This window comes from Drosophila montana, unplaced genomic scaffold, assembly GCF_035044405.1.
Source record: "Drosophila montana isolate Dmon_TW-CO22-7 unplaced genomic scaffold, ASM3504440v1 contig_3733_1, whole genome shotgun sequence".
Classification (NCBI taxonomy): Eukaryota; Metazoa; Arthropoda; class Insecta; order Diptera; family Drosophilidae; genus Drosophila; species Drosophila montana.
Genome location: NW_026998620.1, coordinates 7,225,536 through 7,250,451, shown reverse-complemented (window position 1 = coordinate 7,250,451; position 24,916 = coordinate 7,225,536). Strand labels below are relative to the sequence as shown.

At 42.5% G+C, this 24,916-nt stretch overlaps 6 protein-coding genes across 18 annotated transcripts in view; 4 read left to right on the top strand and 2 right to left on the bottom strand.

Moving 5' to 3' along the window:
• tmod (tropomodulin) overlaps positions 1-15,643 on the top strand; it is a 49,485-nt gene extending 33,842 nt beyond the window's left edge. The window contains exons 2-9 of one of the 12 annotated variants that reach the window (XR_010437483.1): positions 8,731-8,883; positions 8,955-9,467; positions 9,523-9,774; positions 9,847-9,994; positions 11,320-11,611; positions 12,289-12,840; positions 14,034-14,482; positions 14,842-15,643. Coding sequence is in view for 7 of the 12 variants with exons in the window: in XM_064693597.1 (XP_064549667.1) it covers positions 8,552-8,662; positions 8,731-8,883; positions 8,955-9,467; positions 9,523-9,774; positions 9,847-9,994; positions 10,182-10,513 (1,509 nt within the window). In the remaining 5 variants the exon portion in view is untranslated. Of the gene's footprint in view, positions 1-8,536; positions 8,663-8,730; positions 8,884-8,954; positions 9,468-9,522; positions 9,775-9,846; positions 9,995-10,181; positions 10,754-11,319; positions 11,612-12,288; positions 12,841-13,315; positions 13,367-14,033; positions 14,483-14,841 lie in introns of those variants that run through there. The other 11 variants (XR_010437482.1, XR_010437486.1, XR_010437485.1 and 8 more) reach the window with 11 other exon arrangements.
• Positions 15,644-15,982: 339 nt separating this feature from the next.
• Positions 15,983-18,409, top strand: LOC135436415 (sodium-independent sulfate anion transporter). The gene is made up of 2 exons (XM_064694011.1): positions 15,983-17,735; positions 17,792-18,409. The coding sequence occupies exons 1-2, from the start codon at positions 16,277-16,279 to the stop codon at positions 18,364-18,366; spliced, it is 2,034 nt and encodes a 677-aa protein (XP_064550081.1). The 5' UTR covers positions 15,983-16,276; the 3' UTR covers positions 18,367-18,409.
• Positions 18,410-19,126: 717 nt separating this feature from the next.
• LOC135436130 (plectin) lies at positions 19,127-20,109 on the bottom strand. Of its 2 annotated transcripts, none has more exons than XM_064693612.1 (2): positions 19,968-20,109; positions 19,127-19,907 (listed from the first exon to the last, which is right to left on the bottom strand). In XM_064693612.1, the coding sequence occupies exons 1-2, from the start codon at positions 20,049-20,051 to the stop codon at positions 19,197-19,199; spliced, it is 795 nt and encodes a 264-aa protein (XP_064549682.1). In that variant the 5' UTR covers positions 20,052-20,109; the 3' UTR covers positions 19,127-19,196. The 2 variants fall into 2 exon arrangements, with proteins under 2 accessions (XP_064549682.1, XP_064549683.1); XM_064693613.1 differs by having other exon boundaries at positions 19,973-20,095.
• Positions 20,110-20,192: 83 nt separating this feature from the next.
• On the top strand, positions 20,193-20,930 carry LOC135437083 (tropomyosin). Its single transcript, XM_064694921.1, has one exon. The coding sequence runs from the start codon at positions 20,193-20,195 to the stop codon at positions 20,928-20,930; it is 738 nt and encodes a 245-aa protein (XP_064550991.1).
• Positions 20,931-21,219: 289 nt separating this feature from the next.
• LOC135436129 (eukaryotic initiation factor 4A-III) lies at positions 21,220-23,022 on the top strand. Its single transcript, XM_064693611.1, has 4 exons — positions 21,220-21,451; positions 21,515-21,881; positions 21,947-22,138; positions 22,197-23,022. The coding sequence occupies exons 1-4, from the start codon at positions 21,319-21,321 to the stop codon at positions 22,702-22,704; spliced, it is 1,200 nt and encodes a 399-aa protein (XP_064549681.1). The 5' UTR covers positions 21,220-21,318; the 3' UTR covers positions 22,705-23,022.
• Coq2 (ubiquinone biosynthesis protein COQ2, mitochondrial) lies at positions 22,790-24,550 on the bottom strand. The gene is made up of 2 exons (XM_064693610.1): positions 23,382-24,550; positions 22,790-23,323 (listed from the first exon to the last, which is right to left on the bottom strand). Exons 1-2 carry the CDS (start codon positions 24,546-24,548, stop codon positions 23,114-23,116), a joined length of 1,377 nt encoding a protein of 458 aa, XP_064549680.1. The 5' UTR covers positions 24,549-24,550; the 3' UTR covers positions 22,790-23,113.
• Between the last annotated feature and the right edge of the window lie 366 nt (positions 24,551-24,916).

The following is a 24,916-nucleotide window of genomic DNA, read 5'->3' as shown; positions in this document are numbered from 1 at the left end:
GGAAAATAAATAGGTGCATATACTATTGTACATTAACAGAAATATAGAAATAGGTCACACATATTATTAAAAATATTTTTAAAGCGGGAACTATGTACTAATCTCCGAATTGCTGATTGACTGAGAGTCAGTATAAACAGAATAAAACTATATCGTCTTTAATCGGCACTGTGACTAGAGAAGGCACATAACTTTATATATACGGAAATAGACTGAAAATAGAGCCCGTTAATTCATCTAACCTCCCTTCAAAATAATAATCTCACCTGATGCTGCTATATTAATTGCCTAACCCGAAATTTGTTTGCTTATGCTATTAGCTATGGACATAGAATGAAATCATCATTGTTAAAATAAAGTCAACCTTGATGCGCAACTAAATGCTAATTGAATACAAGCACGGCGAACACCTCGTCCAAAATATGTCTGGCAGTTAAATGAAAAAGTGGGAAATCGCCAGCTAATGCCGTGAGACGATTAAAGCTCTTAACATTTTCTTTTGCCTGTTGCCTCATACTGCCAGCCAAACTTTGTGCAAGTTGTTAGCCACTTAAATTTCGCTGTTAACAACATTGTCAAGAAAAAGAAAAAAGCATCTAAGCGCATCCCAGGCAAAAGCCTTAAGTGTTATCTTTTTTCCTTCAGCATTATTTTGGGGCTTGAGACTTAAGGGAGTTTTGTGGCTGTGGAAGTTCCATGGAAGGCAGCTGGCTGGGCATTTTTTGTTATTACTTGTGAATTTAGCTGGCTTTATGCTTATTTTCATAAATTTCCACTTATTCATCTGGGAGCCTCTGAGCCGAGTTCGGCTGCGTCTTATAACACGCTCCGTTAACCGTATTTGGCTTGGCTGGGCATTACTTACTTCATCATTCGCTCAAACTTTGCATAATTCTCATTTATTACCGCAACCATTTTTATCTCCAGCCATGAAATCTGCCACATAAAGCGGCATTTTTTTTATTCCCGGCCAAGTGTCTGGCTGCCAGTCGGTGGCTGTCTGCATTTTCCGGTCTGCTCTGGGTTCGGGTCTACTCCAATTTATCTTACAAATTTAATCTTTTTACATAATTTTGCGTATGGCTTTCGTGTAATTACCTGCGCACCTCCTGCGCCTTCGCCCCCATCAAGTAAAATTGGTGGCTTGGGAAAGTTTTCAGCTGGGCTGTCAGTCAAAAGTTGTGGTCGTTACAAAATACATTCATGCATATAGTATGCATAAATATGTTGTCCATGCATATATATCACATACTTTCCTGTTAGTCCCTTTAATTAAAATTTGCTTTCGCTTTTTCTTTTAATTGCAGGTAAGTGCCAGCAGGATGATGCGATACTTGCAAATATGGCATTCATCAGATGAAAGATAAACTGGTTTGAAATATATATGTGGGCGAAGCGATATTTATTAAAAATAATTCTGGTAAAATGCAAAATATTATTTACAAAAGTCAGACTAACAAATATGTATTTAAATGTCTTCTCATATTACTTTTTGTTAAATAGTATTTTGGCTGCTTACGTTTGTTCCAAAAAATGCGTGAATTCAAGTTTTAATTTGGCAAATGCCTTCAGCGATGTGGCAAGCTTTAAAAATGCTTAAAGGTGGTAACACGGTGCAATTACCAACGATTCGATTCCATTTTCAAGAATCATTGCGATGCAAAACGTGAAATAATGTCTAATTTATTTTCATAATATTTCGGTAAATTTGTTATTTTGTTGTGCCCAGTATATAAACAATTATTTAGGAAACGTGGCGTTGCCAGAACTTTTTTCAGTAAGACCATTAAGTTGGCTGCGCCCTAAACATTCACGTATTAACGTGAGTTCATATTTCCGCACACATGAATTCATCAATTTGCTAAATTGACGCAAATTTAGTCTACCTTCGTGAATTTGTCAAATTCATGAATCTGTATTTGTTTTGTTTGATTTTGATATTTACTCCTGCCACGAATTTACCTCTTCAACGGTTCTGTTTGAATTATTTATGATATTTATGTTATTTCGATTGAAACTCAGCTGAATACTCGTATAATTCTTAATCTCTTCTCAAAGGGCTTTCTTTCAAAGCAATCTTTTTTGCTTCTCCTAATAGAAGTGCAAGTTCTTCTCACAAGCATGTTCTACTGTCTGCCTTGGTGGCTTATAAAGCATGGCTGTTGCAACCGCCTCCACCGACTTATTATGCATCTTGTGCACGCGATTTATGCAGTGCGCGTTTTTAATCGCCTTGCACGCAATCGTCGCGTTTCTTGGCGCCGCTTTTCTGTGTCTATCTGTGTGCACAAATCAGACTCGATTACAACATCGTCGTCGTGTTGCCAATTGCTATCATCTGTGGCTGCGACTGTGGTTTGTTACTTGCCACACACAAGCTAACACAGAGTGTTGTCAAATTTGAAGGCAGCGATTGTGAGGGACTGTGTGGCATGTGGCATGTGGCGCTTGTGTACTCGCACTCGCCAAGCATTTGCATAATTGCCCGCAACTGGTCAACAGAAGCCAATCTAATTGCAGCTGCTTGCCACATTGCCACATGAAATGTCAGCCCGGCCGAGTTCTAACCAGTCAACGGCTGGGCCGAGTTCATTGGCCTGGCCGGGCACTAGCTGTGAGGCATGTGCATGTCTCTCGCTTTTACCCAATGTTTAAACTATCTGATGTAGTATAAACAAGCCGCTTAATTATGGACAGGCCAAAGACCGGGCTCTGCGTATGCCCAACGGGTCTCAACAAATTTACATACTTGTGTATAGATACATGAATTTTCATTTGCATTGCCTATGAAGGCCTACAAAGAAATTGTTGTCTGATTTGGCTTTCACTTTCGCAGCAGTTCCCGACTATTATTATTAAATTTTTCATTGTTTCAAATAGGTGCTACGCCCTTTTGTTATTGTTCGAAAAAATATACATACTATATTCCCTGGCATTTCGGTCTCATAAATTTGTACAAATTTTTTTTGTCTTTTGTTTTGTTGTCGTGCACGCTAAAAATGCGGCGACGTGACAAAAGTTGCGCATTTCAAACTCAAAGGCAAAATGCAAACTAAGTACATAAATTTAGCACACTTCATGACGCCACAGCCAAATGCCAGCCCCCCCCGCTACGGTCGCATGCCTCACACCTATGTTCCCCCCTACGATCCCCTTTTTAAGTTATTGTGGAAGCTGTTTGGCTGCTGGCTAAGCTGTTGCTTATTTGACATTTTATTGATGATCTGGCGGCACGACAAATGAAATGCTCTGCACGTTTCTCATTTTGAGCAAATATCGAGCTTAACTCCATATCATCGAGGCAGGAAAAAAAATTGTCGTCGCACTTGGCACCATATACATATATCTGTAAACGGAGTCAACTAAATTTCACTCTTTCTTTTTGTTATACCCTGTCTCTGAACGGGGTCTCTTTGAAGCAGTTCGATTTCTCAGCTGTTTAGCTAAGCTTCAATAAAACTTCGTATAGATCCGATTTGATTCCTCTCAAGGAACTTCATTTCAACAATTGGTAAAAAATGTAGGGAAATAGAAAAAATGCAGTTGTTATTAAAACAAATTTATTTAGGACTTAAATCAGTTATTCAATTTATTACATCTTTACTTTATCATTTAGCGAAAGTTATATCATAAATATGCTTTTGATTTCAAGATCTATTAAGCATATTCCCCAATTTGACTTTGATTACGCTTTCAACAATTCGTATGAGTACGTAATTCGAGTTATATAAAAGTGTAAAAGTTCGGTCTATTATAAATCACATCTGTCATTTATCCGCAAGAGTATTCAATCTTCGTCATAGCAAAGGCAATTGTCTTTCATGTTTTGCTTTTGTTTTTGCTTGGCCAACAGCTGTGCAAATGCTTTGTCACAAATCGAACCGCAGTCGAGGAAAGTTTTGGCCCAGTCTCTGTCGGCTTCGCACAAGTGTCTGTAATGTCGTTAGCTGTTTTTGGCCGTTGTTAATTTGCCACTTCAATGTGCAATGTCAATGCTAATGCCGAGTGGCCAAGATCTCGGCAGCGTTTGTGCTGTGCGTGCCCAATCAGGCGGCAAACCATCATCGGATGCGAATGCACTGAAACGGAACTATCGACGTCTCAGTTTACAGCATTCTCCGGACTCGACACTCAACGCTCGACTGAGCTGCTTTGGAGTGACCAATGTGGTATCAACTTACCAGCCAGTTGCAGGGCCAAGTTCTACTTTTTATTCAATTTTTCACTCTCAGCCAACTTCTTTTTCTTTGTCATGGGAGTTGTCTGCTGTGGGTGCCACTGTCTGCTGTCAGCTGCAGCAATGGAGCGTGCCTTCTGGGTTTATTGCTGGCATGCAAATTGCATAAAATATTGCCAAGCTATAAAAGCATATTGCTGTTCACTGAATATGTGATTTGTGGCTACAGTGGTTACAGCTGGGCTAGAGACCAGAAGCAGCTAGAAAGAAACCACAAAAATGCTGCTCAGCGTTGACAGCACTAGAATAGACTGTGCTGCATTTGACAACAGCCTGCTAAAGCTGTAAGCTACTCTAAGGGGAGGAATATAATTTATTTATTATATGCATAACTTAAAATGGAAGTAGCAACAGCTTTGCATAGCTTGCTTCAGATGCAGCTGCTGAAAAATAGTTGTGTGTGCAAAACCTTTTCTATTGCCTGCATTCCACATAAATCTCAACCGTGATAATCCATTTCCACACACAAACAGACACACACACAGTTACACCTTTCACCCCTGCAATTTCCTTGATGCTAATTTGAAGAGCGCTATCTGGCCATAAATCCTAAGCAAACAGCGGGTCGTCAGCGCTGCGCGAGATAATTAAGATTTTTTGGTATTTCCTAACGTGATTTGCTCAAGTGCCACAATTTCCTGGTATTCGCGCAGCATCTGGCGGCCGGGCGCATCCTCGGCGGCAACAGCGTACTTCCTACTTTGCCATATTTGGGCGTGTTCGCACATTTCCAGCCATTAGTCATTAGCGGCTGCTGCCGCTGCGGCCTGACCAACTTTTCACCTGCAGCCCGAAGCGGAAAGACGTTTTTCCGAGCATTTTGCGTTTCATGAATTTTGTGGTTTTCCGCTCGAAAAAACGTGATCTTTACAACGAGTCCCAGCAGGCTGTTGGTGCCGCTTAATTAAATCAGCTAAGCACCTTGACCCACTTGCCAGTCACTGGCCACCACCACCAGCAGCACCACCACATTCATCTGTCTGTCAGCTTTGGCAAATGTGCAAATCACCGAAAACAGCATTAGACATGTTTTGATTTTTGTTATACGCCACATTTTGTGGGTCGCACCATGGCAGCACCTGGTTAAACATGTCTTGAAAATGCCTGCTCCCGTTTCAAGGCCCGTTGCAATTAATGAGCTAAGCCAATCCGTTAAATACCTGGCGAATTGTCAATGTAACACGTTGACAACTCTCAGATACAATATATACGCACACGAATATCTCGTTGCGCAACCTTATTTATGATGTTTACGGTGCATTTGCATGGTAGGCGCGTCTTCATGCCCCGCTTAAACTAGTTGCCGTTACGCTTAAAACAGAGTAAATACTAATGTGTTTTATAGATAGTAGTTAGTGCAACTATTAAGCGCTGAAATGTTGCTAGTCTCTCAATTTGAACTTATGCTCGTATTACCCGGCCTAGCGTGGTATTTGCTTTCCATCCAATTTATGTGAATTGCGCATAAAGCCTTGAAAAAGCGTTTGAAACCAACCTTTCTGAAAATTAAACGATTGCTCATATAACCTTGAACCGCAATGAATGTGAAGTAAAGCGAAAAAAATGAAAAACAAATTTACATAAAATAAATTTCCGCCCATATTTCACCCGAGTAAGTGGATATGCCCAAGATACGAACCCGCATCAGGGACTTTTGTTTTTGAATAGTTTGCATTAAATGCATTAAAAGTATCTTTTAACTTGAGTTGAAGAAAAACTCCATTGCTTTAATTTAACATTTGTTTTTCTCATTTGCACTTCTATTTTTCTGTGCCCTGTTTTCAGATCTAATTTATTAGCAGCTCCTATCGCTGTGCACGAGTCTCGCAGGTGCCATGAACTCAATTATTTTTGCAATTATATTTTTTAATGTGATTTTACTGCTGTGCGTGGTACGCAGTGGCAGTTGCGATAGCTACCTGACTTGACGACTTGCTTCAACTTAAAGTAAGTGGAAGGCACATTCGAGGCGCCACAATTGGAAACCATTCACAATTCGTGGCATTTACTGCGTCATCGATGTGGCAGCCTCGCAATGGAAACTGTTTATTTCAATTAATCCAAGTTTGCCCTCAATTGAAATGTCAACACGCTTCTGTTCTCTGCCGGCGGCAGTTAGATGCGGCCACTGAGCCAGCCTGACATAATAGCACCGACTGTCGGCTGCCCTGTTGCCGCTTCCATGCATGCCGCTCACTTTAAAGTGGGTCAATCGACAGCATTTAGCTGTACCTCATATCTCTCTATCTGGACGCAGCATCTGCAAAGCTTTTGGCCAAACTTGGACACACATACTTACATTTGAACATGGCCATTTACGGGCGGTTTTTTGCTAGCCCGCGAGATGGTGGAGGCGAAGAGCGAGTTATCGAAGTTGTTGTGTAGCTTGTATAGAGTTGTTGCTATTAATATACCCTGTACTGATTGATAATTTACACTAAGGTTTGCTAATGTTGTGCAAATTTGTAGAACTAGGTACACTTCTATGGGAACTATAGAATACTGAAGTTTGGAATATAGGTTCTCGTCTTTCCTATGCAAACAAAAAGTTTATATTTTTATCGATAGTTTCTCGCAAACCTCCTCAAATCAAGAAATTTCGCTTTACAGCACCCAATATGTATTTCGAAGATTATATTAGCAATATTCTTATATACCACAAGATATCGTTAATGGTTCAGTTCATGACTCGAACCAACTCCCTGCGTTTGGGTTCTCTTCGTGAAACTGGTTTTACATACCCTGAAAGGAGATTACTATTCAAAACTTTGCTGTTCATAAACTTTTTCAAAAATTTAATGAAGCAATCCAATTTGTCATTTAATAATTACACATTCCACTAATTGATCCCTAAATTTGCTGGTTTAAATTGGTTCATATTTGGTTTAGTTTGGAGTTGGGTTTACAGAGAAAAAATAGAATTGTGTAAAATGTATTATTAAAATATTTCACTGCTTCAATTTATCCCCTAATTCCAAAAACAAAACATTTTTATATGTCTAGATCACATAAAATGATACATTGTACTCAAATGCCGTCGTTGTTGAGGTAGTAGTAGATATCTTTATGATGTGTAACGAGAACTCTATACAGGGTATCATAATATCGTTCACACTTCGAGTTGAGAGCTGTTACTTGTTTTCATTATAGTGAAACCGGTTTCACTTAAATGGCGCACTGAAGTTGCAGCAAAGTACGAAAAGTGGTTTATGTGGTTAGTCTCGCTTCCTGGAGCACTCGTCATTTGGTCGCAGTTGCCCTCTGTAACCAGTTTCTGAGGCGTCTTTTGATTTGGCTTTTGTCTGCTGTTCTGTTGTTGGGTTCACTTGGGTTCGGTTCGGTTCAGTTGGTCTGTTTGTTTGTTTGGGTCACGCTTTGATAGAACTTTCAGGCCAGCCGGCGTGCTGTACAATTATTTTATGTAAATTGCGGGCCCTCGAGCCGCATGTCTTTTAGTTGATTTTCTTGCACGACAAGCTAACTGAATTGCTGCCCCTTTGTCAGCTATTGGCCAGGTTAGCAGCTACACAAATGTTTCGCTTTATTTATTCGGCGATGTTTAGCATTTTATTTTGATTTCCAATTGCCTCATTAATGCCTGGCTATAAATCTCAGACAATAAGAAACCCCTGCGCAATGTTTTCCCACAGCAAATCAATCGCTGGGGCTTCAACTTTTGCCTGCTTTACTTTTGTTTATTTATGGCCCCCCCTCCAACCTAATCGTAGCTTGGGCCTGGGCTTGGGCTTTTTCAGCTTCGATTTCATGCTCGGCACATCACACCGGAGTGGAAGTCATTTAAGTGCAGACAGCGTGCCACACTTGGCTGCCCCCGCTGGCCCTGCTGCAGCTTTTAATGTATGCGCCTAATTTACATTGCCACCGACTGTCGATTACGCCAACTCCGAGTGAGACTCACTGACTCACTGGCTCACTGGCTGACTATCTGACTGCCTGACTGCTCAACTGTCTGAGTGGCAGTTGCGATTGCAGCTTTTGGCTCAAACCGCGCGTCAACCAAATGTTGCACGGCTGTTGCGACTGTCGTTGTCGTTGTCGTTGTTGTTGTTGTTGCTGTTGTTGCTGTTGCTGCTGTTTCTGTCTCGGCCTGGTCTGCACTTTAATTTGGTGTCTTGTGCGCGCCAGTCGCTGCTGAGCCCCAGCCCCAGACACAGCCAACCACATTCAGTCGCCGCTTCATAGCTGCATAATTGGATTTGCATTGTGTTATTTTAAGTTGTTTTTTTTTTTATTTTTTTGTTGTGGTTTGACATTTATTGATTTTTAATAAGTGTCATAAGACGCTGACACGCCATGGAGAGCTTTGTGCCCATCGCTGAGTTCCAGAAGATCAAGCTGCGACCCGTGCCCAGGGTCAAGCGGCGTGCTCCACAGCCGCCAGCTAGCCTGAAGCTGCTGAAGAATGTGGGCATAGAATGCCATTTGGAGTATTAGAAGTCGACTGATCCAAAGTTATTTTTCGACATTTGCAGACTTCGTCCACCACAAAGACAACAACACTCACCACGCCGGCCAAGCTGTACGGCAAGGATTTGAGCGAATACGACGATGTGGACGTGGAGAGCCTGTTGGCGCAGTTGTCACCCGAGGAGATAACCATACTGGCCAAAGAAGTTGATCCCGATGTGAGTATTCATTAATATTAACACACACACACATGTATCTGTAGCTTTATTTACTTTTGACTCTTCTTTAGGACAACTTCCTGCCGCCAGATCAGCGCTGCAGCTACGAGTGCACCAAGGATGCCACCGGGCCGCTGAATCGCAAACAGCTCATCGAGCATATTAACAAGCAAGCAATTGAGACGCCCGATCAGCCGGAGTTCGAGCCCTATGTGCAGGGCAAGGTGCGCGGCAAGAAATGGGTGCCACCGCCGCGTGATGCCCGTGATATTGAGGCAGAGGAACAGATCGCTATTGACATGGGCGAGGAGTATGAGCATGCGCTCAATGATGCCACGCAGGAGGAGATTATCGATTTGGCTGCCATTCTTGGCTTCCACTCGATGATGAATCAGGATCAGTACCATGCCTCGCTGCTGAACAAGGGACAGCCGGTTGGCTTGGGCTGGGATGGCATCACAAAGTCCACACAGCAAAAGCTGTTCCCCATGGATCCGCCCAACAGCACAGATGTTGAGGAGTCGATTAAGCGCGTCAAGGATGATGATTCCAAGCTGATTGACCTGAACTTGAATAACATTAAGGTATGTAATCAAGATTAAAACTGAAGAGATAAGCTAATTGGAAACCTGGCTGCAGAATATATCGGATGAGAAGCTCGAACAACTCTTTGCCGCACTGCCTCAGAATGAACATTTGGAAGTTCTATCGCTGACAAACGTCGGCCTGACCGATAAGACAGCTCTCCTGCTCGCCGAAGCGATCGAGAAAAGCAAAACCCTGAGAGTATTAAATGTTGAAACCAACTTTATCAGTCCGCCCGTAATTGTTACGCTCGTGCAAGCCCTGCTCAAATGTCGCACCATCGAGGAGTTCAGGGCCTCCAATCAAGTGAGTAGCAAATATATATTATTGAATATTGTTTTAAGCATTCGCTAAATGCGCTCTATAACTTGTTTACAGCGATCTGCGGTGCTTGGCAACAAGATTGAAATGGAGATCACCAATTTGGTGGAGAAGAACTCGTCGCTTCTGCGACTTGGCTTGCATCTGGAGTTCAACGATGCGCGTCATCGCGTGGCCGCCCATCTGCAGCGCAACATCGACAGAAGTAAGTTGGCCGTTGCCATTGGCCGCGGCTTGTCCCCACACAATATTTGCAGGTTGTCAGCGTTGGTTCTACGTTTGCCACTTCGCTCGATAGGCTCGCGATCCCTTTTGAATATATAGATAAACAAATTATGTATAATAGGTCTTTATTCATGAGCAACTCGTGTGTACCTCACTCTCGCGTTTAGGTGAATTGCAACAAGGTACGTTAGCTTTCCGCGCCGAAGCTTCGCCACCGTCATCCCCATCCGCATCAGCATCTACATCTGCATCTCGCTCATCAGCAGCCATCTCACACTCTAAGGCCAAAAGCTTGGCTGCTTTCGAGCAGTTTGTCAAGGCCCGAACTTGGACTAATGCAAAAGATTCTGATCATGTTTTGCCATCAGGGCGCATTGCGCGCAATCTGCAGTTGAACTCAGCAACAGCCACAGCAGCCACAACTGGAGTCGCCACGGAAGCCTCCACATCATCAGCTGCCTTAGGCCTCTTGCGCACTGAGAACGAAAAGGAAATCTAAGCTTGGATATCCTTTCTAGACCCCAAAACTCGTTGGTAACCAAAAAGTAGTTGATATACTTTTATCCCCCTCTCTGTTTCTCTCTTGTGGTAACCAGGTAAAAACGTTATCGTTTCGTGACCCCGACCGACGTCTTAGCGTCTCTTTATAGTCCAGTCGTTTAGCCTAACATTTCAGCACATTTCTCACCACAAAACGTTCTCGTTCGTTCTCGTTATCACCTCTCGTTGCGTTGCGTTTCTCGTTGCGTTGCGTTACGTTGCGTTACTTGTTGCGTCACTACGTGGCCTACATTTAGTTACATTTATATACCTAAGTGGAGCTTATTTAAGATCACATTCGCCCACTCATTTGATCAAAACTCATCAGCAGCAGCTCATCTTTTGTCTAAATTAATATATATATGATAAATTATATTTTAAGTCAGTATTACATTCTAGGCCAGATTTACGAAATTCAATGTCATTCTTCACATATGTACACATAATGCTATTTCTGCCTTATCACGTTTGTGTGTACCGTGCTCCCTTTTAGATATTCCTCCGTATTGTCTCTCGTCCCTCGTTAGTGCAATCTTTGTGTCTTGTATATACCATAGAATGTTTGACACTTTGTCTACACTACGATTCGATTTAAAGCATTATTAACCAATTATCTGTTATATATATTTAAATCCCAAAATTATCAAATTGTATCCCTCAACTCGACTTGTCCTATGTGTATATTAAACAAACGCCACCAATCAACCAACAAACCAACCAACCAATCAACCAACCAACAACAACAAATTTCCAAACGATCTTCAGTCTTCCGGGTGCAAAAACTTAAACCCAATTTGCCCAAATTGATATTGCCCAGCAACATGGAGATTGAACGTGATCTGGCCCACTCGGCCACGCCCTCGCCGTCACCATCGCCCTCACCGTCGCCACAGCCGCCGGCCGACTATGATGTGGAGGTCGATCCCGATAATATGGTTATACGCGGCGGCGGCGGCGATGCCTTTGATCCAGAAATCGATCCCGATAACATGGTGGTGCCCGGCAGTCGGGCCGTGACGCCCAACTATGATGACGAGGGCGTCTATCAAGCGCACACGTGAGTGAAGCCACCAACCACCAAGCACCACACAACAGAAAACAGAAAACACCACCATGCACACAGGAGCGGAGTCCGCCCAGACACAGCCCAAATGTACAGACAGTCACTCGATCAAATCTCGTGCTCTCACCTCGCCTCACCTCGACGTTGTGTTGTTGCCTCTTACGCCACCAACAATTTTGTGTTTTGGCCATGGTGTACAGTAAAGCTCGCTCTGTCCATTACCCGAACCAACTCTAAACCTCTTGCAGACCAAGAACGTGTATATAAAACTCAGCTCAATGCAAAATACAAATGTAATTCTATCCATACCCGTGATTGTTGTCGTCGTTATCAGCAGCTCTGCTCATGTGCATTTTGCTTCATTTTGTATATAACTGGGACACGCCCATCCATCAGCATTAGCTGTGCGCTACTAACAACCCGAAATGCCCCCCAAAAACTTCTCTAAGGGCATTCCACCAGTTTTTGTATTATCTTGTTTTATTCCCCCAACTCAGTCTGTTCTCTTCCCCCTGTCGACATGTGACAGACGGACATTTCTCCCAGTCAAAAGTCAAGTTTCTCGACTCAACAATACGCTTTACATTATTTCTTATATGTGTTTCGTCTATTGTTCATTTTTTGTGTGTACTATTTCACTCTCTATCTCTCTTTCTGTTTCTCGTTTACAGTAAGAAAAGATCTTGAATTACGCCTGCAGTTCAGATTTTTCAATAATCTTCATAGAAAATCAACAAGAATTCAATAAAACCCCAAATAAAAAAATAAATAAAAAACAAAAATCAAAAAGCAACTAAACTAAACATTTTTAAAGCGTTTTGTAATTTAAAAATTAAAAAACCGTATAAAAAAAAACAAGTTTAATCTATGTAAATTAAACGTGTAAACAATATATAAAAATAAAAACAAAAAACTAAAGAAAGAAGCAGCAGCTGCAATGCTGGCATCTAAATACGTTAGAGAGACCAAGAAGTAAATAATAAATATATACATATATATATATACATACATACATACATACACACACATACTTATAATGCGCAGAACGAACCAGAGATACATAAAAATATGTAAATACAAATGTTGTATGCATATCGACGATACAAGCATATATAGAGAGAAGATATATTTGAAACTGATTTACGACAAAAGTCAAGGCATCTAACCCCAGCAACAAAATCTTTAGGCGTAATGTGTATAATTTTGTCTAATCTCTAACACAGGTATCTATGAACACGAATTCTACGAAAAACGTTTCTTTTTTAATAATTCATATATGCAAGCGTTGCGAACAAAACGCCTAACACCAAAAAGCATTCTCAAATTGAATGATGCCGCATATATATATAGTATATGCATATACCATATATTTAGTCGAAAATATGTAGTCAAAATTGGCCTTCAACAAATAATCATAACTCAAGACTGTTTAGCGTACTACTGATCTTTTTCTACTACCCAAAAGCATTGTTTGTTCATTTATTGTTAAATGCATCATGGCATATTTAAAGTTTAATCAAGTTATAACCTCCCCCCCATTGCATGTTGCCCTTCACCTGTGTTGCATGCCACACTCACACCTGACCCCCCACACAGGCATTACACCCTAAAACTCATCCCAAACCATCCGCTTTTACTAAACACATTCAGCTGTTGCTGTCAAATTTACAGAGCACTAATAAACTTCTCTTCGTATAGGAATTAAACTGCGATGTACAATGTTTAAGTAAAACTAAAATTTAAAACACCTCAATAAAAAATCAACAGCAACCACGAATAACTGCAATATCAAGTAAATAAATATTAAAATCAAATGAATATCATAATAAATTCGCAAGAACTGCTACATTAAATGCCGAACATCCAAATGTTTATGCTCTTTTTATAATTCAACAAACTTTACAACAACAAAAGCAGCAGCAAATGAACAACAACAACACAAAGAACAGTTGGTACCCAAAATTTTTACTCAGCTCTTTGTTGTTTGTGCCACAAAAATAAACAATAATTATAAAATACAATTGCCAAAAGCGTTAACATAAGCAACATTAACATATAAGCCCAACTAATAAATATCCCACCGCAGCTGCAAGTTCTGCTTAAACCAGCCCCCAGAATAAAACTAGTTCTTAAGAGACGTTGCTCAAACTTTTCCTGACTTGCGAGCAGTTTTTTATGCCGACTACTAAACCAAAAATCTGCTCATTAGGCGTACTTTACGCCTAGCCTTGAATGTTGTATCCAAATGATTGATTGATTGATTGAATATTTGACAATTTGTTGTGTATTTTGATTAACCTGCCCAAAAATAATAATAATACCCTTTGTTTATTGTTACAATTTGACTAATCACATTGTATTTGTCTCTTCTCTCTCTCCCCGATCTTTCCTCTATCTTTCTTTTTATGTCTTACAGTACGTGTGAATCGCCTCAATCAGCGTAAATAAAAAGACAAACCAACCAACCAACCAACCAACCAACAACAACAGCAACAACAACCTTTGTTTGTGTGTTAGCGCGTGTGTGTGTCTTTGTTTTTACTGTCCAACTATGTACTAATTAACAAGAACCAGCACCACCAACAACAACATCAACAACATCAACAACAACAACAACACCATCTGATGCAACTACAACAAGAGCAACTGCAACAAGTATTCTCTGTGTTCAGCTCAACAACAAGTACAACAACAACAACAACAACAATCATCTTGTGATTTTCCCCTCCTCCTGTTGACTGTTAAACACCGACCTCTGTGTAACCGCAACAACAACAACAGCAAGAACAAGCACAATACCACCCAAACGACCCACACCCAACAACCAGCCGCAAAACTAACACCGAAGAATGATGTTAACATGCAGTACGTAAAGTATCTGATAGATATAGTATAACGCATATGTATCTTTAAGTTAATCTAGCGCCGAGGGCGTCAATTCTAACGCGTGCATAGCCCATAAGTAGCTTAGCAAATATTTATGTCACAGCTTGGCTGGCCTTAAGTCAATCGTAAGCAACATTTTCAATTAATATTAGCTCAATGTTGACACTTGATATCAGCCGCAAGTGTATCGTGCGTCATGCTTCGTTTTATTTTTAAATATTGTATATACATATATATTTTTAACCACTCTTCTGATCCGCTGTTGGTGTTACGTCTCTTAACACGCCTCAATTGAATTGAATTTTACCAATTATTTATTTTCAACTATATTTTTGCAGTTGGTCGCCAGCGTCGCATGGGTCATCTGACCAGGAACTATACCATTGGTGCTTGGCCGTAGGCACCGAGACTTTTTGGCATCGTCTATCATATACTCAAATATCTACACATGATATACATGCTTATATGAACCACATATAGTTAATATATATATCATACTTGTTGTTGTTGTTTTACAAAAGTTGTGCTACTCATTGGTCGCTCAATTCTTTTGTTTCAATGTTTGTTGCGTTCTATATAATTTAATTATAATTATTATTATTTTTTGGGCCAGATATGGGCCTTGTGTTCGTTTATCATATAAACCTAATCATTTGTTTGTTATTTGAGTAATGCGATTGTTTGTTGTCAAACACACACACACACACACACGTATATATGTACATCTACACACACAAGCAAATTTAAATTAATTTTATCTAGAAATTGACATTGTTAAAAATTTACAATTACCAAATCGAAGCAGCTTAATTGATTATCGAGTTGTCACCTTAAAAAAAAAAGAAAATGTTTTCCTTAAACAATTGTCAATTTTGGATTGTTCAGATTTTTACGCTGCCGCTTCACACGCGCCCCCTTTTTTCAAATTGTAATTTTAAAACTACTTTTTTGTTGTTGTTTATATTCGGTTAAATTCAAAATTTAATTTGTTTTACTTCGCTTAGTTTTTAAAGAGTGCACATGGAAAGTGCTTGAGCTTATATTTACATGCATACACATACATATATAATACTTATATATACATATATATAAATAAATATATATATATATTCATATTCATATATGATACATATACATATAGCCATGGTCTCTGAAACAATTTACTGCTATTGAATTATAAAATTGCTTAAACATAATATTACAACCTATGTTTAACTACGCATATAAACAAACGGATACAGTTGTATATTGTAATGATATATCATACTTTATATGATCTAATGCGATGCTTTTAAAAATCATGTAAAAAATTTTAAAATTAAATAAACCAAAAAAAAAAAAATAAAAAAAATTTACAAAAATTATGTCAAATGCGTATTTGGTTTCCGAAATTGTCGAGATTTCACTGCTTCCGATTAATGTAAATATTGCTCCAAGAAATAATAGTTAATATGTGATAATTTGCGCGGCCAATTTGTCGTTAAGAACCGTCTCAAATTGATTAATGGAAAAATTTAAAGCGACGGGGACAGCTGTGCCAGTTGACATGCCCAACAATACCAGGCCAAACAAGAGACGCGTAGTCAGCAGCAAGTCGTGTGGCCGAAACAAACAACCGGCGTCCCGTTTCCACATATAGCGACTGGACAAACATTGGCAGCTTCGATAAGATTGCGTGTCAGCCGCACAGCATCCGGCGCCAGCTCTCAGTTAGTTGCCGTACGGCGAAGCTAACAGCAAGAGATACCGGAATTAGGCAAAGGCATATGCACAATGTCCACACTTGAGACGGAGGTGACATTTCGTAAGCGCGCGGAAGTGAGTCAGGAACTGGAGGCACAGTTTCGTAGTTCCTCCACGGATTTCATACTGATCCCAGATCATCGCACCTCCAAGAGCAAAAGCCTCGAGCAACTGGAGGCGGTCAAGCAGGACAATGAAACAATAGCCTCGTGTTGCATGAGCTATGCGAGGAGTGCGTGTCGCATGAAGACGCTAAAGAAGCGCCTGCCCATAATTGAATGGCTGCCCAAGTACAACAGGACCGATGCCGTCGGTGATCTTATAGCCGGATTTACAGTGGGGCTAACGGTCATACCGCAGGGCTTGGCCTACTCGGGCGTGGTGGGCTTGCCTGCAGAGTCGGGTCTCTATGGCTCCTTCTTGGGCTGTTTTGTATACGTTCTGCTGGGCACCTGCAAGGATAACACCATTGGCAGCACCGCCGTCGCCTCGCTGATGACATATCAGTTCGCACAGGGCTCCTGGGCACATTCGGTGCTGCTCACTTTTCTCACCGGCATTATAGAGATTCTTATGGCCATCTTTAAGCTGGGCTGCCTAGTGGAGTTTGTCTCGGGCCCGGTGAGCGCGGGCTTCACCAGTGCCGTATCCCTAATAGTGCTCACCTCGCAGATGAAGTACATTTTGGGTGTGAACGGTGAGGGCGGCTCGTTTCTACAGAGCTGGATCAGCATGTTCCGCGACATTGAAAACTTGCGCATTTGGGACAGCTGCCTGGGCTTTGGCTGCTTGCTGCTCTTGCTGGCCATACGCAGCCTAAGCCAGCTACGCCTGGGCCCCAAGGAGAAGTCCGAGCGTAGTCAGCTGCAGCGTTTGCTCAACGAGGTGATCAAATTTGTCGGTGTCACCCGAAATGCCACGGTTGTCATTGGCGCCACCTTGGTGGCCATGCATCTGGAGGCAAACGGCATGAATCCGTTCCGGCTGACAGGCTACATACCGCCTGGTCTGCCCACATTGTCGTGGCCAAACTTTACGATCGAGGCGCAGCCGGGCAATGCCACAGCTGGCATACCCGCAGTTCCAGGCGAAACCTTCTTCGAAATGGTGCACAGTCTCGGCTACGGCCTGGTCATAGTGCCGATCATAGCTCTGCTGGAGAACGTGTCCGTCTGCAAGGCATTTGCCAAGGACAGGCAAATCGATGTCAGCCAGGAATTGTTTGCCACCGGCGTGGCCAACGTCGCCACCTCCCTGGTGAGCGGCTATCGCAGCAACGGCGGCCTGGCCCGTTCCGCAGTCAACAATGCCAGCGGCTGTCGCACCAATATGTCCAATCTATATATTGGCATCATCGTGGTGCTATCGATAAGTTACCTCACCGAGTACTTTTACTTCATTCCGAAGGCTGTGCTGGCTGCCATCATCATATCGGCCGTAGTCTTCCAGGTGCAATACCAGATCGTAGTGCCCATTTGGCGCAGCAAACGTAAGTTGATTGCTTCATCGCCGCCAAGATTTTATCTGGAATATCCACATTTACAGGCGCTGATCTTGTGCCTGGTCTGCTGGCGTTCATCACCTGCCTGGTGCTTCCCCTGGAGATAGGTATCGTTGTGGCCATTGGAGCTAATCAGCTCCTTATACTCTACCATGCGGCACGGCCCAGGATAACGCTGGAGCAGCTGGAGACGGAGCATGGCATTAAGTTTATAAAGATCACGCCAGATCGCTGCCTAATATTTCCCTCAGTGGAGTTCGTTAGGAACATGGTGCTCAAGTCCGGCAGCAAGACAACGCTGCCCATTGTCATCGACTGTACGTACATTTATGCAGCCGACTTCACTGCCGCCAAAGTAATCTCCTCCTTGGTGGAAGATTTTCAACAGCGTCAGCAAAAAATTATTTTCTTTAATCTCAAGCCGAGTGTGGTTAGCATTTTCGAGGGTCTGAAGACCAAGCTCAACCTCTGCTACAATACCCACGCTCTTAGCCTGGAACTCTTGCCAAGTGCAGCTGATAATCTGTCGAATTCGGTGGACTCACTGGAAGCAGGCAATTGTGCAGGCGATTGTGGGAGCATGACAAGCACCAGTACTCTATCCCTGGCAAGACTCTAGCCAACATAGGTAGAACCAACTAACCAGCTACTAATTAGCTTTATTATGGTGCAAAAGTAGTTCATTTATATAATAAAAAATAATTCAAATATTCAAACCTAGCTACTTATTGTTGTTGATTGATGATCAACGCAGAACAACGCAGCCGTAAGAACTAGAAGCTTGAATTTTAGGGAAGATTTCACCTGCGAATGTGGAAAATTTGTGGAATACAGTTGTGTGAATCCATGTTATTCACTATCCGCCCAGTTTTAAATTCGATCAGGAGTGCGGAAAATGCATGGAAGTGATGTTTAAAATTTTATGTTAAAAGCTAAGTCCAGACAAAGCTAGGGTAAAATATTTGCTTAACCTTTTTTATATATTATTTTTATTACGCAATTTTATACCCTGAACCCATTAAAACTGGGTAAAAAGGGTATTATGTATTTGTGCAAATGTATGTAACAGGCAGTAGGAAGCATCTCCGACCCCATAAAGTATATATATTCTTGATCAGCATCAATAGCCGAGTCGATCTAGCCATGTCCGTCTGTCTGTCCGTCCGTCCATCCAGTGAAAATTTCAGCTTCCTAGTTCTTACGGGTTCTGTGTTGATCACCAATCAGTCAGTCAGGACAAACATTTTTATATATAGAAATTGAACAGTTTGCACCATGTTCATATATTAAGATATTACGTGAATATATTTGAATACTTCTTGACTCTTGCGCGGCGTATCCATCTATTCACTCAAGGAGCAGCTTAACAAGAAGATATATTGAGCAAAATGAAAAAAAGAAATTTATTCAAAAATATATTAACAAGGAGAACTTTGAATATGATTGTAATTACTGATGCCTATGCTGATGCAGTTTGAAGCGTATTTCGGCCATGCGGCGTTCCCGGGACGCGCGCTGTTTGGCTTCCTGGGCGGCGCCTGCGGCACGCTCAGCCGCCTTTTGGGTATTCTTGAAATCGGTTCGTGCTCCGTCGAGCTGTCGGAGGAGCAGCTCAACGCGCTTTTTGGCGGCCTCGACTAGCTGCTGTTTCTCGATGAGCTCCTGCTGGGCACCGTTGGCAGCCTGTTCCGAGTTGAGCACATTGGCCTGGGCGTTCTTGACGGCATCGCCCAAGGACTTCACCTGTAAGCCAGCTTGCTTCGCCGCCTGTGTGGCTGCGTTGCAGTTGCCCTGCGATGCTTGCAGGGAGCCGGACTCCTCCTGGACGACGAGCTCACCTTCACGCACCTCCGATTCCAGTTGTTCAACGATTTGCTTTTTGCCCGCCAGAGCAGCCTCTGCGGCATTTGCTGCGGCCAGCGCCTTGCCTGCAAGCTGCATCTTTACCTGGTGAGCAGCATTTTCCGCGGCCGGTAGCTGAGCATCAGATGCAGCCTTCGCTTCTTGTGCTGCCTTCATTGCAATGCAGGAGGCCTTTTGTTTCGGGACCGAATTAATGGGTACTTGTACATCTCTACCCTCTTTCTTACAATCTTCCATGCCCTCATTTTGCCCATCATCGTAATGTAAGCTGGATAAGCCTATGGATCGCTTCTGGGACTGAAATGCATTCATTTATCATATTATCAGCGGCCTCGCAAATATTTGTCAACCACTTACCTTACCCGTCTTGTAGCCAAGAGCTTGGGTCCATGACAGAGTGAAGAGCAACAGGATTAGAAGCAGTGCAGCCTTAGCAGTCATTCTGTACAGTTTCTGATGCCTTTTCTGATTACAGCTGAGAATAAATTCTTTTTAAATAATCAATGCTGACAGCTGGCTTGGAGAATTTTGTAAGATGCCAAATTTCCAATGCGTTGCGAGCCTCTGGTGTTGATCTTCACAATGAGCATCGTACTGGTGATCGGAGCACAGCCCGCGTGCAATCGCAAAGCGTCTCACCATATGAAGAAATGTCATAAGCAGGGCGGGGATCCGGAATACTGTAAGATCAACTTGAAATCAACAAAAATTGCCTCCAATGCAGCAAATGAGGCTAAGGCGGCCAAGGATGCACAAGGCTGCGCCAGTGAGGAGGCCAGTCAGCGAGCCATGAATCGATTGGCCGATAAGGCTGAGCAGGCCGCTCGAGCGGCTGAGGCTGAACTGAATGGCAAGAAGCAGTTGCTCGAACAGCTGGAAAAGAGTCAGCTCGAGGCCGATGCCGTCTTGGACGAGGTCAAAAAGGCGCTGGGACATAGCAAATCCAACATAGAGACAGCTTTGCGGGTGGCCCAACACATCAAACAGCATCTGGAGCTAATGCAGAACGTCCTAGAAGAAGCAAGAAATAATTTAGAGAAAGTTCTGGAAGTTGCAGCTAATGCCAACACCGAGCTACAGGAAAAGCAATTGCTGATTATAGACAGCAAAAAGCGGGTAGACGAATTAAACAATTGCATGCAAAAAGCCAGAGCTGATCTTGATCGGACCGAAGAAATGGCTAAGAAGGCAGAGAATGCGGCCGAAGAGGCCAAACAACGTATAGAAAACGTACGAAATATATTTAAAAAGATAAAAAAACTAAAAAGAAAAGACCTTAAATCATTTAAACGGGTTTTCAACCGATTTATCAAGATATAATATTTTGTATATTCCGTTCAAGTTAAAAATAAATTGTGTTCATATATTTTCTTTACATTTCTACGAGTAATATAACTGCAGAAATGAGATAAAGCGAAGTCACAAATATTAGCACAAAGTCGCGTCAAAAATTAAATTGAACAAATTAAGCTCGCAATGAAAGGCGCTGCCTTATCAAAGCAAAATAAATTCTCACTATCTTATTGACAACTCTAGAAGTGTGGATTTCACCGCTATCGATATATCGACGCTTCGCTATCGATAGTTGAGTTTGTTTCAATTTTCCATCCCCAAGCCGCATGAAAGTTATAGAAAAAATATTTAGAAAATTCGCGTTGCTCTTGGTAAAACTATTATTGTGAATTCTTAAGTCAAGCACAAGTTAAAAATGGCGCGCAAGAATGCACAGGCCGAGGATCTCTCGAACGTTGAGTTTGAGACCAGCGAAGATGTTGAGGTGATACCCACCTTCAATGCCATGAACCTCAAGGAGGAGCTGCTACGCGGCATTTATGCGTACGGTGAGTGCTTGTGTGTGTATGCATCACGAAGATCTCGTTAGTAATAGTATATAATCCACGTAGGCTTTGAAAAACCCTCGGCCATACAACAGCGCAGCATCAAGCCAATTGTGAAGGGGCGGGACGTCATAGCCCAAGCGCAGTCCGGTACGGGCAAGACTGCCACATTTTCCATTTCCATACTACAGAGCCTGGACACAACGCTGCGTGAGACACAGGTGCTGTGTCTGTCACCCACACGCGAGTTGGCTGTCCAAATCCAAAAGGTCATTCTTGCTCTGGGCGACATGATGAATGTACAGTGTCATGTGTGCATTGGCGGTACAAATCTGGGTGAGGACATACGCAAGCTGGATTACGGTCAGCATATTGTGAGTGGAACACCGGGTCGTGTCTTCGATATGATCAAGCGGCGTGTTCTGCGCACAAGGTAAGTTTTATTCCTTTTATTTGATGACTTACCACATACATATCTAACATATGTAAATCCCGTAGAGCGATCAAAATGCTGGTGCTGGATGAAGCAGATGAGATGTTGAACAAAGGTTTCAAGGAACAAATCTATGATGTTTACCGGTATTTGCCGCCAGCCACGCAGGTTGTACTCATTTCTGCTACCCTGCCGCATGAGATTCTGGAAATGACATCTAAATTCATGACGGATCCTATTCGAATTTTGGTCAAACGGTAAAAAGAGAATATTTAAAAGTATTCGTAGCTTACTTTAAACCCATTTCCATTGCAGTGATGAATTGACGCTGGAAGGCATTAAACAATTTTTTGTTGCCGTTGAGCGCGAGGAATGGAAATTCGATACGCTATGCGATCTCTATGACACACTGACCATCACACAGGCGGTCATTTTCTGCAACACCAAGCGCAAGGTGGACTGGCTGACTGAGAAAATGCGCGAGGCCAACTTCACGGTCAGCTCCATGCACGGCGATATGCCGCAAAAAGAGCGTGACGAAATCATGAAAGAGTTCCGAGCTGGACAGTCGCGTGTCCTCATTACCACTGATGTGTGGGCGCGTGGCATAGACGTGCAGCAGGTGTCCTTAGTCATCAACTACGACCTACCCAACAATCGTGAGCTGTACATTCATCGCATCGGTCGCTCGGGTCGTTTTGGACGCAAGGGTGTGGCCATTAACTTTGTAAAGTCGGATGATATACGCATTTTGCGTGACATTGAGCAATATTATTCAACGCAAATCGACGAGATGCCGATGAATGTGGCAGATTTAATATAATTTTCATTTCTACTAACTAGTTTATTTCACTTATGTACAACTTCAACCAATTTCTCTTAGCTGAAAAGAATACATATGAAGAGTATTTGTCTTACAACACACAAACGTCATAATCTGTATTTGTAATTAAAACTAACGATTAAGCATTAATACAGAAACCAGTTTGTTTGCAAAGATTGAAGGTCGCTAAGTCTGAAAGCGTGCAAAGATGAAACGTTCTTTGACTTTTCCCGAGGCATTTTTAATATTGTCACAACAATCTGCATTGAATACCATTAAAATTACTAATAAAAAATAAAACCATATACAATAATTAAACTATTTAGCTAACTACAGACTTTGGTCTAGTGCGAAAAGAAAGCGCAAATGTTGCATGAAAATTAAATTAACATCACAACCATAAAACATTTCAGCTTATTACGTCTGGCTGTGATTGCGGTAAGGGTACATATGCGGGAGGAGTTACGGGTGCCATCGATGCTTTGCGCTGTCTTTTGTTATCTTCCGATTTCAGCAGAGTGCCCAGCACAATGCCCAGAAACAGAATGAGGCCCACTTGATGATTCGAAAGGAATTTCTTGGCGCAGTCACTGGGATTGTCTATGTTGAGTGAGTAGATCTGTAAAATAGCGAGAGTTTAATCGAAAGTCAATGTATTTACTCCATAGAAGGCTCACCTGCTGCACTAAATGTGCTCCAACGACCCCAACTGCGGCATAGTAGGGCAGTGTCTGATCACAGGCATAGCCGGCAGCCGACAAGCCCGCCAGCATAGCAGCCGTAAAACCCGAAAGCCAAGCTTTTGTGTTCTCTCCAAAACGTAGCGCTGTGGACTTCACTCCAATTTGCAAATCATCGAGCTTGTCCTGGTGCGCATAGATGGTATCATAGACAATGGTCCAGCAAACACCAGACAGGTACAATGGCAGGCAGGCATCCAGATTAACGCTACCTTGGGTAGCACACCAGCCCAGCAGGGCACCCCAGTTGAAGCACATGCCGAGCACAAGTTGCGGCCAGTAGGTGACACGCTTCATCAGCGGATACGTAATGACTAAGCCCAGCGAACTGGCGCCCAGCAATATGGATTGCCAATTGAGCTGCACAAGCACCAGCAAGCCAAGGCTAAGCTGCGCCGAGAGAAACACAATCGCATCGAGTTGGGTGATTTGCCCAGAAGCTAGCGGACGTGTGCGCGTCCTCTCCACCTTAGCATCGATGTCTTTGTCCCACATATCGTTTATGGTGCAACCGGCGCCGCGCATGATCAATGCTCCCGTGGCAAACAGACCCAGCATGGTAAAGTCCGGCCAGCAGCCGGCATCAGCGCTTAACGCAATGCTCCAGCCGCAGGGCCAAAAGAGTAGGTACGTCCCAATAGGCCGATCAATGCGCATCAGCTGTGCGTATGGCTTAGTGGCGGCTGCCAATTCCTGTAGAAGCGATGACTTGTGCGGCGCCTTGCTTTCCGGGCTTGACGACTCTGACAGTGTTGTCGTAGTTCTTTGATACAGCCTCCAGCTAGCCATGTGTTCCTGAAGCATCAGCAGTCTCTGCTTGCGGTAGTCACTGGCGTGTGTGTGCAGCCCAATGTAGGCACGCGCCGGCACAGCTGGCATGTGTTTTACAGTAGTTGTTGTTGCTGCTGCTGCTGTGTATGGCAAATGCATTTTAGCCCTACTCTGTAGTCGCAAATGTCGTAACGCAAACATATTAATGCTGTGCTTGGTGGGTTTCTTATTGGAATATCGTACACATTGATATATACAGTCAGAATCTACTACAGAACCACTCTGTATGGTAAATTTGGCAAGAACTTCTTTCTCTAGGCTTGGGCTTTGCATAGGGGTATTAAGATATCGTATCGATATATCGTCATTTGAAATTAATTTATGTACGATATGAACAATACTGACGTTATCGATATCATGATCATACATTTATGCCAGCAAATACATATTTTGAAAAAATTTTAGCAAATATCGGTATCGCTGTTTAAGTATCAAATTAAAATATCGTTTACATAATATTGCATACGATATTCTAGAAAATATCCCTACTTTTGCATAAGCAACTACGTTGCCACATTGCTGCTTGCTTTTTGAATGCTGCCACATCATTGAATGAAAAACGTTTTACATTTGTATGGTAAGGCTAAAAAAAAGATTTCAAATCACGCGCTCTAAGCAGATTATGATGGACGTTCTCAAAT

Coding starts and splice junctions, on each gene's coding strand:
- LOC135436415 (XM_064694011.1), top strand. CDS start 16,277: ATGTCCACACTTGAGACGGAGGTGACATTTCGTAAGCGCGCGGAAGTG. Junction 17,736..17,791: donor GCCCATTTGGCGCAGCAAAC/GTAAGTTGATTG, acceptor CCACATTTACAG/GCGCTGATCTTGTGCCTGGT.
- LOC135436129 (XM_064693611.1), top strand. CDS start 21,319: ATGGCGCGCAAGAATGCACAGGCCGAGGATCTCTCGAACGTTGAGTTT. Junction 21,452..21,514: donor ACGCGGCATTTATGCGTACG/GTGAGTGCTTGT, acceptor TAATCCACGTAG/GCTTTGAAAAACCCTCGGCC. Junction 22,139..22,196: donor ATTCGAATTTTGGTCAAACG/GTAAAAAGAGAA, acceptor TTTCCATTGCAG/TGATGAATTGACGCTGGAAG.
- Coq2 (XM_064693610.1), bottom strand. CDS start 24,548: ATGCAAAGCCCAAGCCTAGAGAAAGAAGTTCTTGCCAAATTTACCATA. Junction 23,324..23,381: donor GAGCACATTTAGTGCAGCAG/GTGAGCCTTCTA, acceptor GCTATTTTACAG/ATCTACTCACTCAACATAGA.
- LOC135437083 (XM_064694921.1), top strand. CDS start 20,193: ATGAGCATCGTACTGGTGATCGGAGCACAGCCCGCGTGCAATCGCAAA.
- LOC135436130 (XM_064693612.1), bottom strand. CDS start 20,051: ATGACTGCTAAGGCTGCACTGCTTCTAATCCTGTTGCTCTTCACTCTG. Junction 19,908..19,967: donor TTGGCTACAAGACGGGTAAG/GTAAGTGGTTGA, acceptor AATGCATTTCAG/TCCCAGAAGCGATCCATAGG.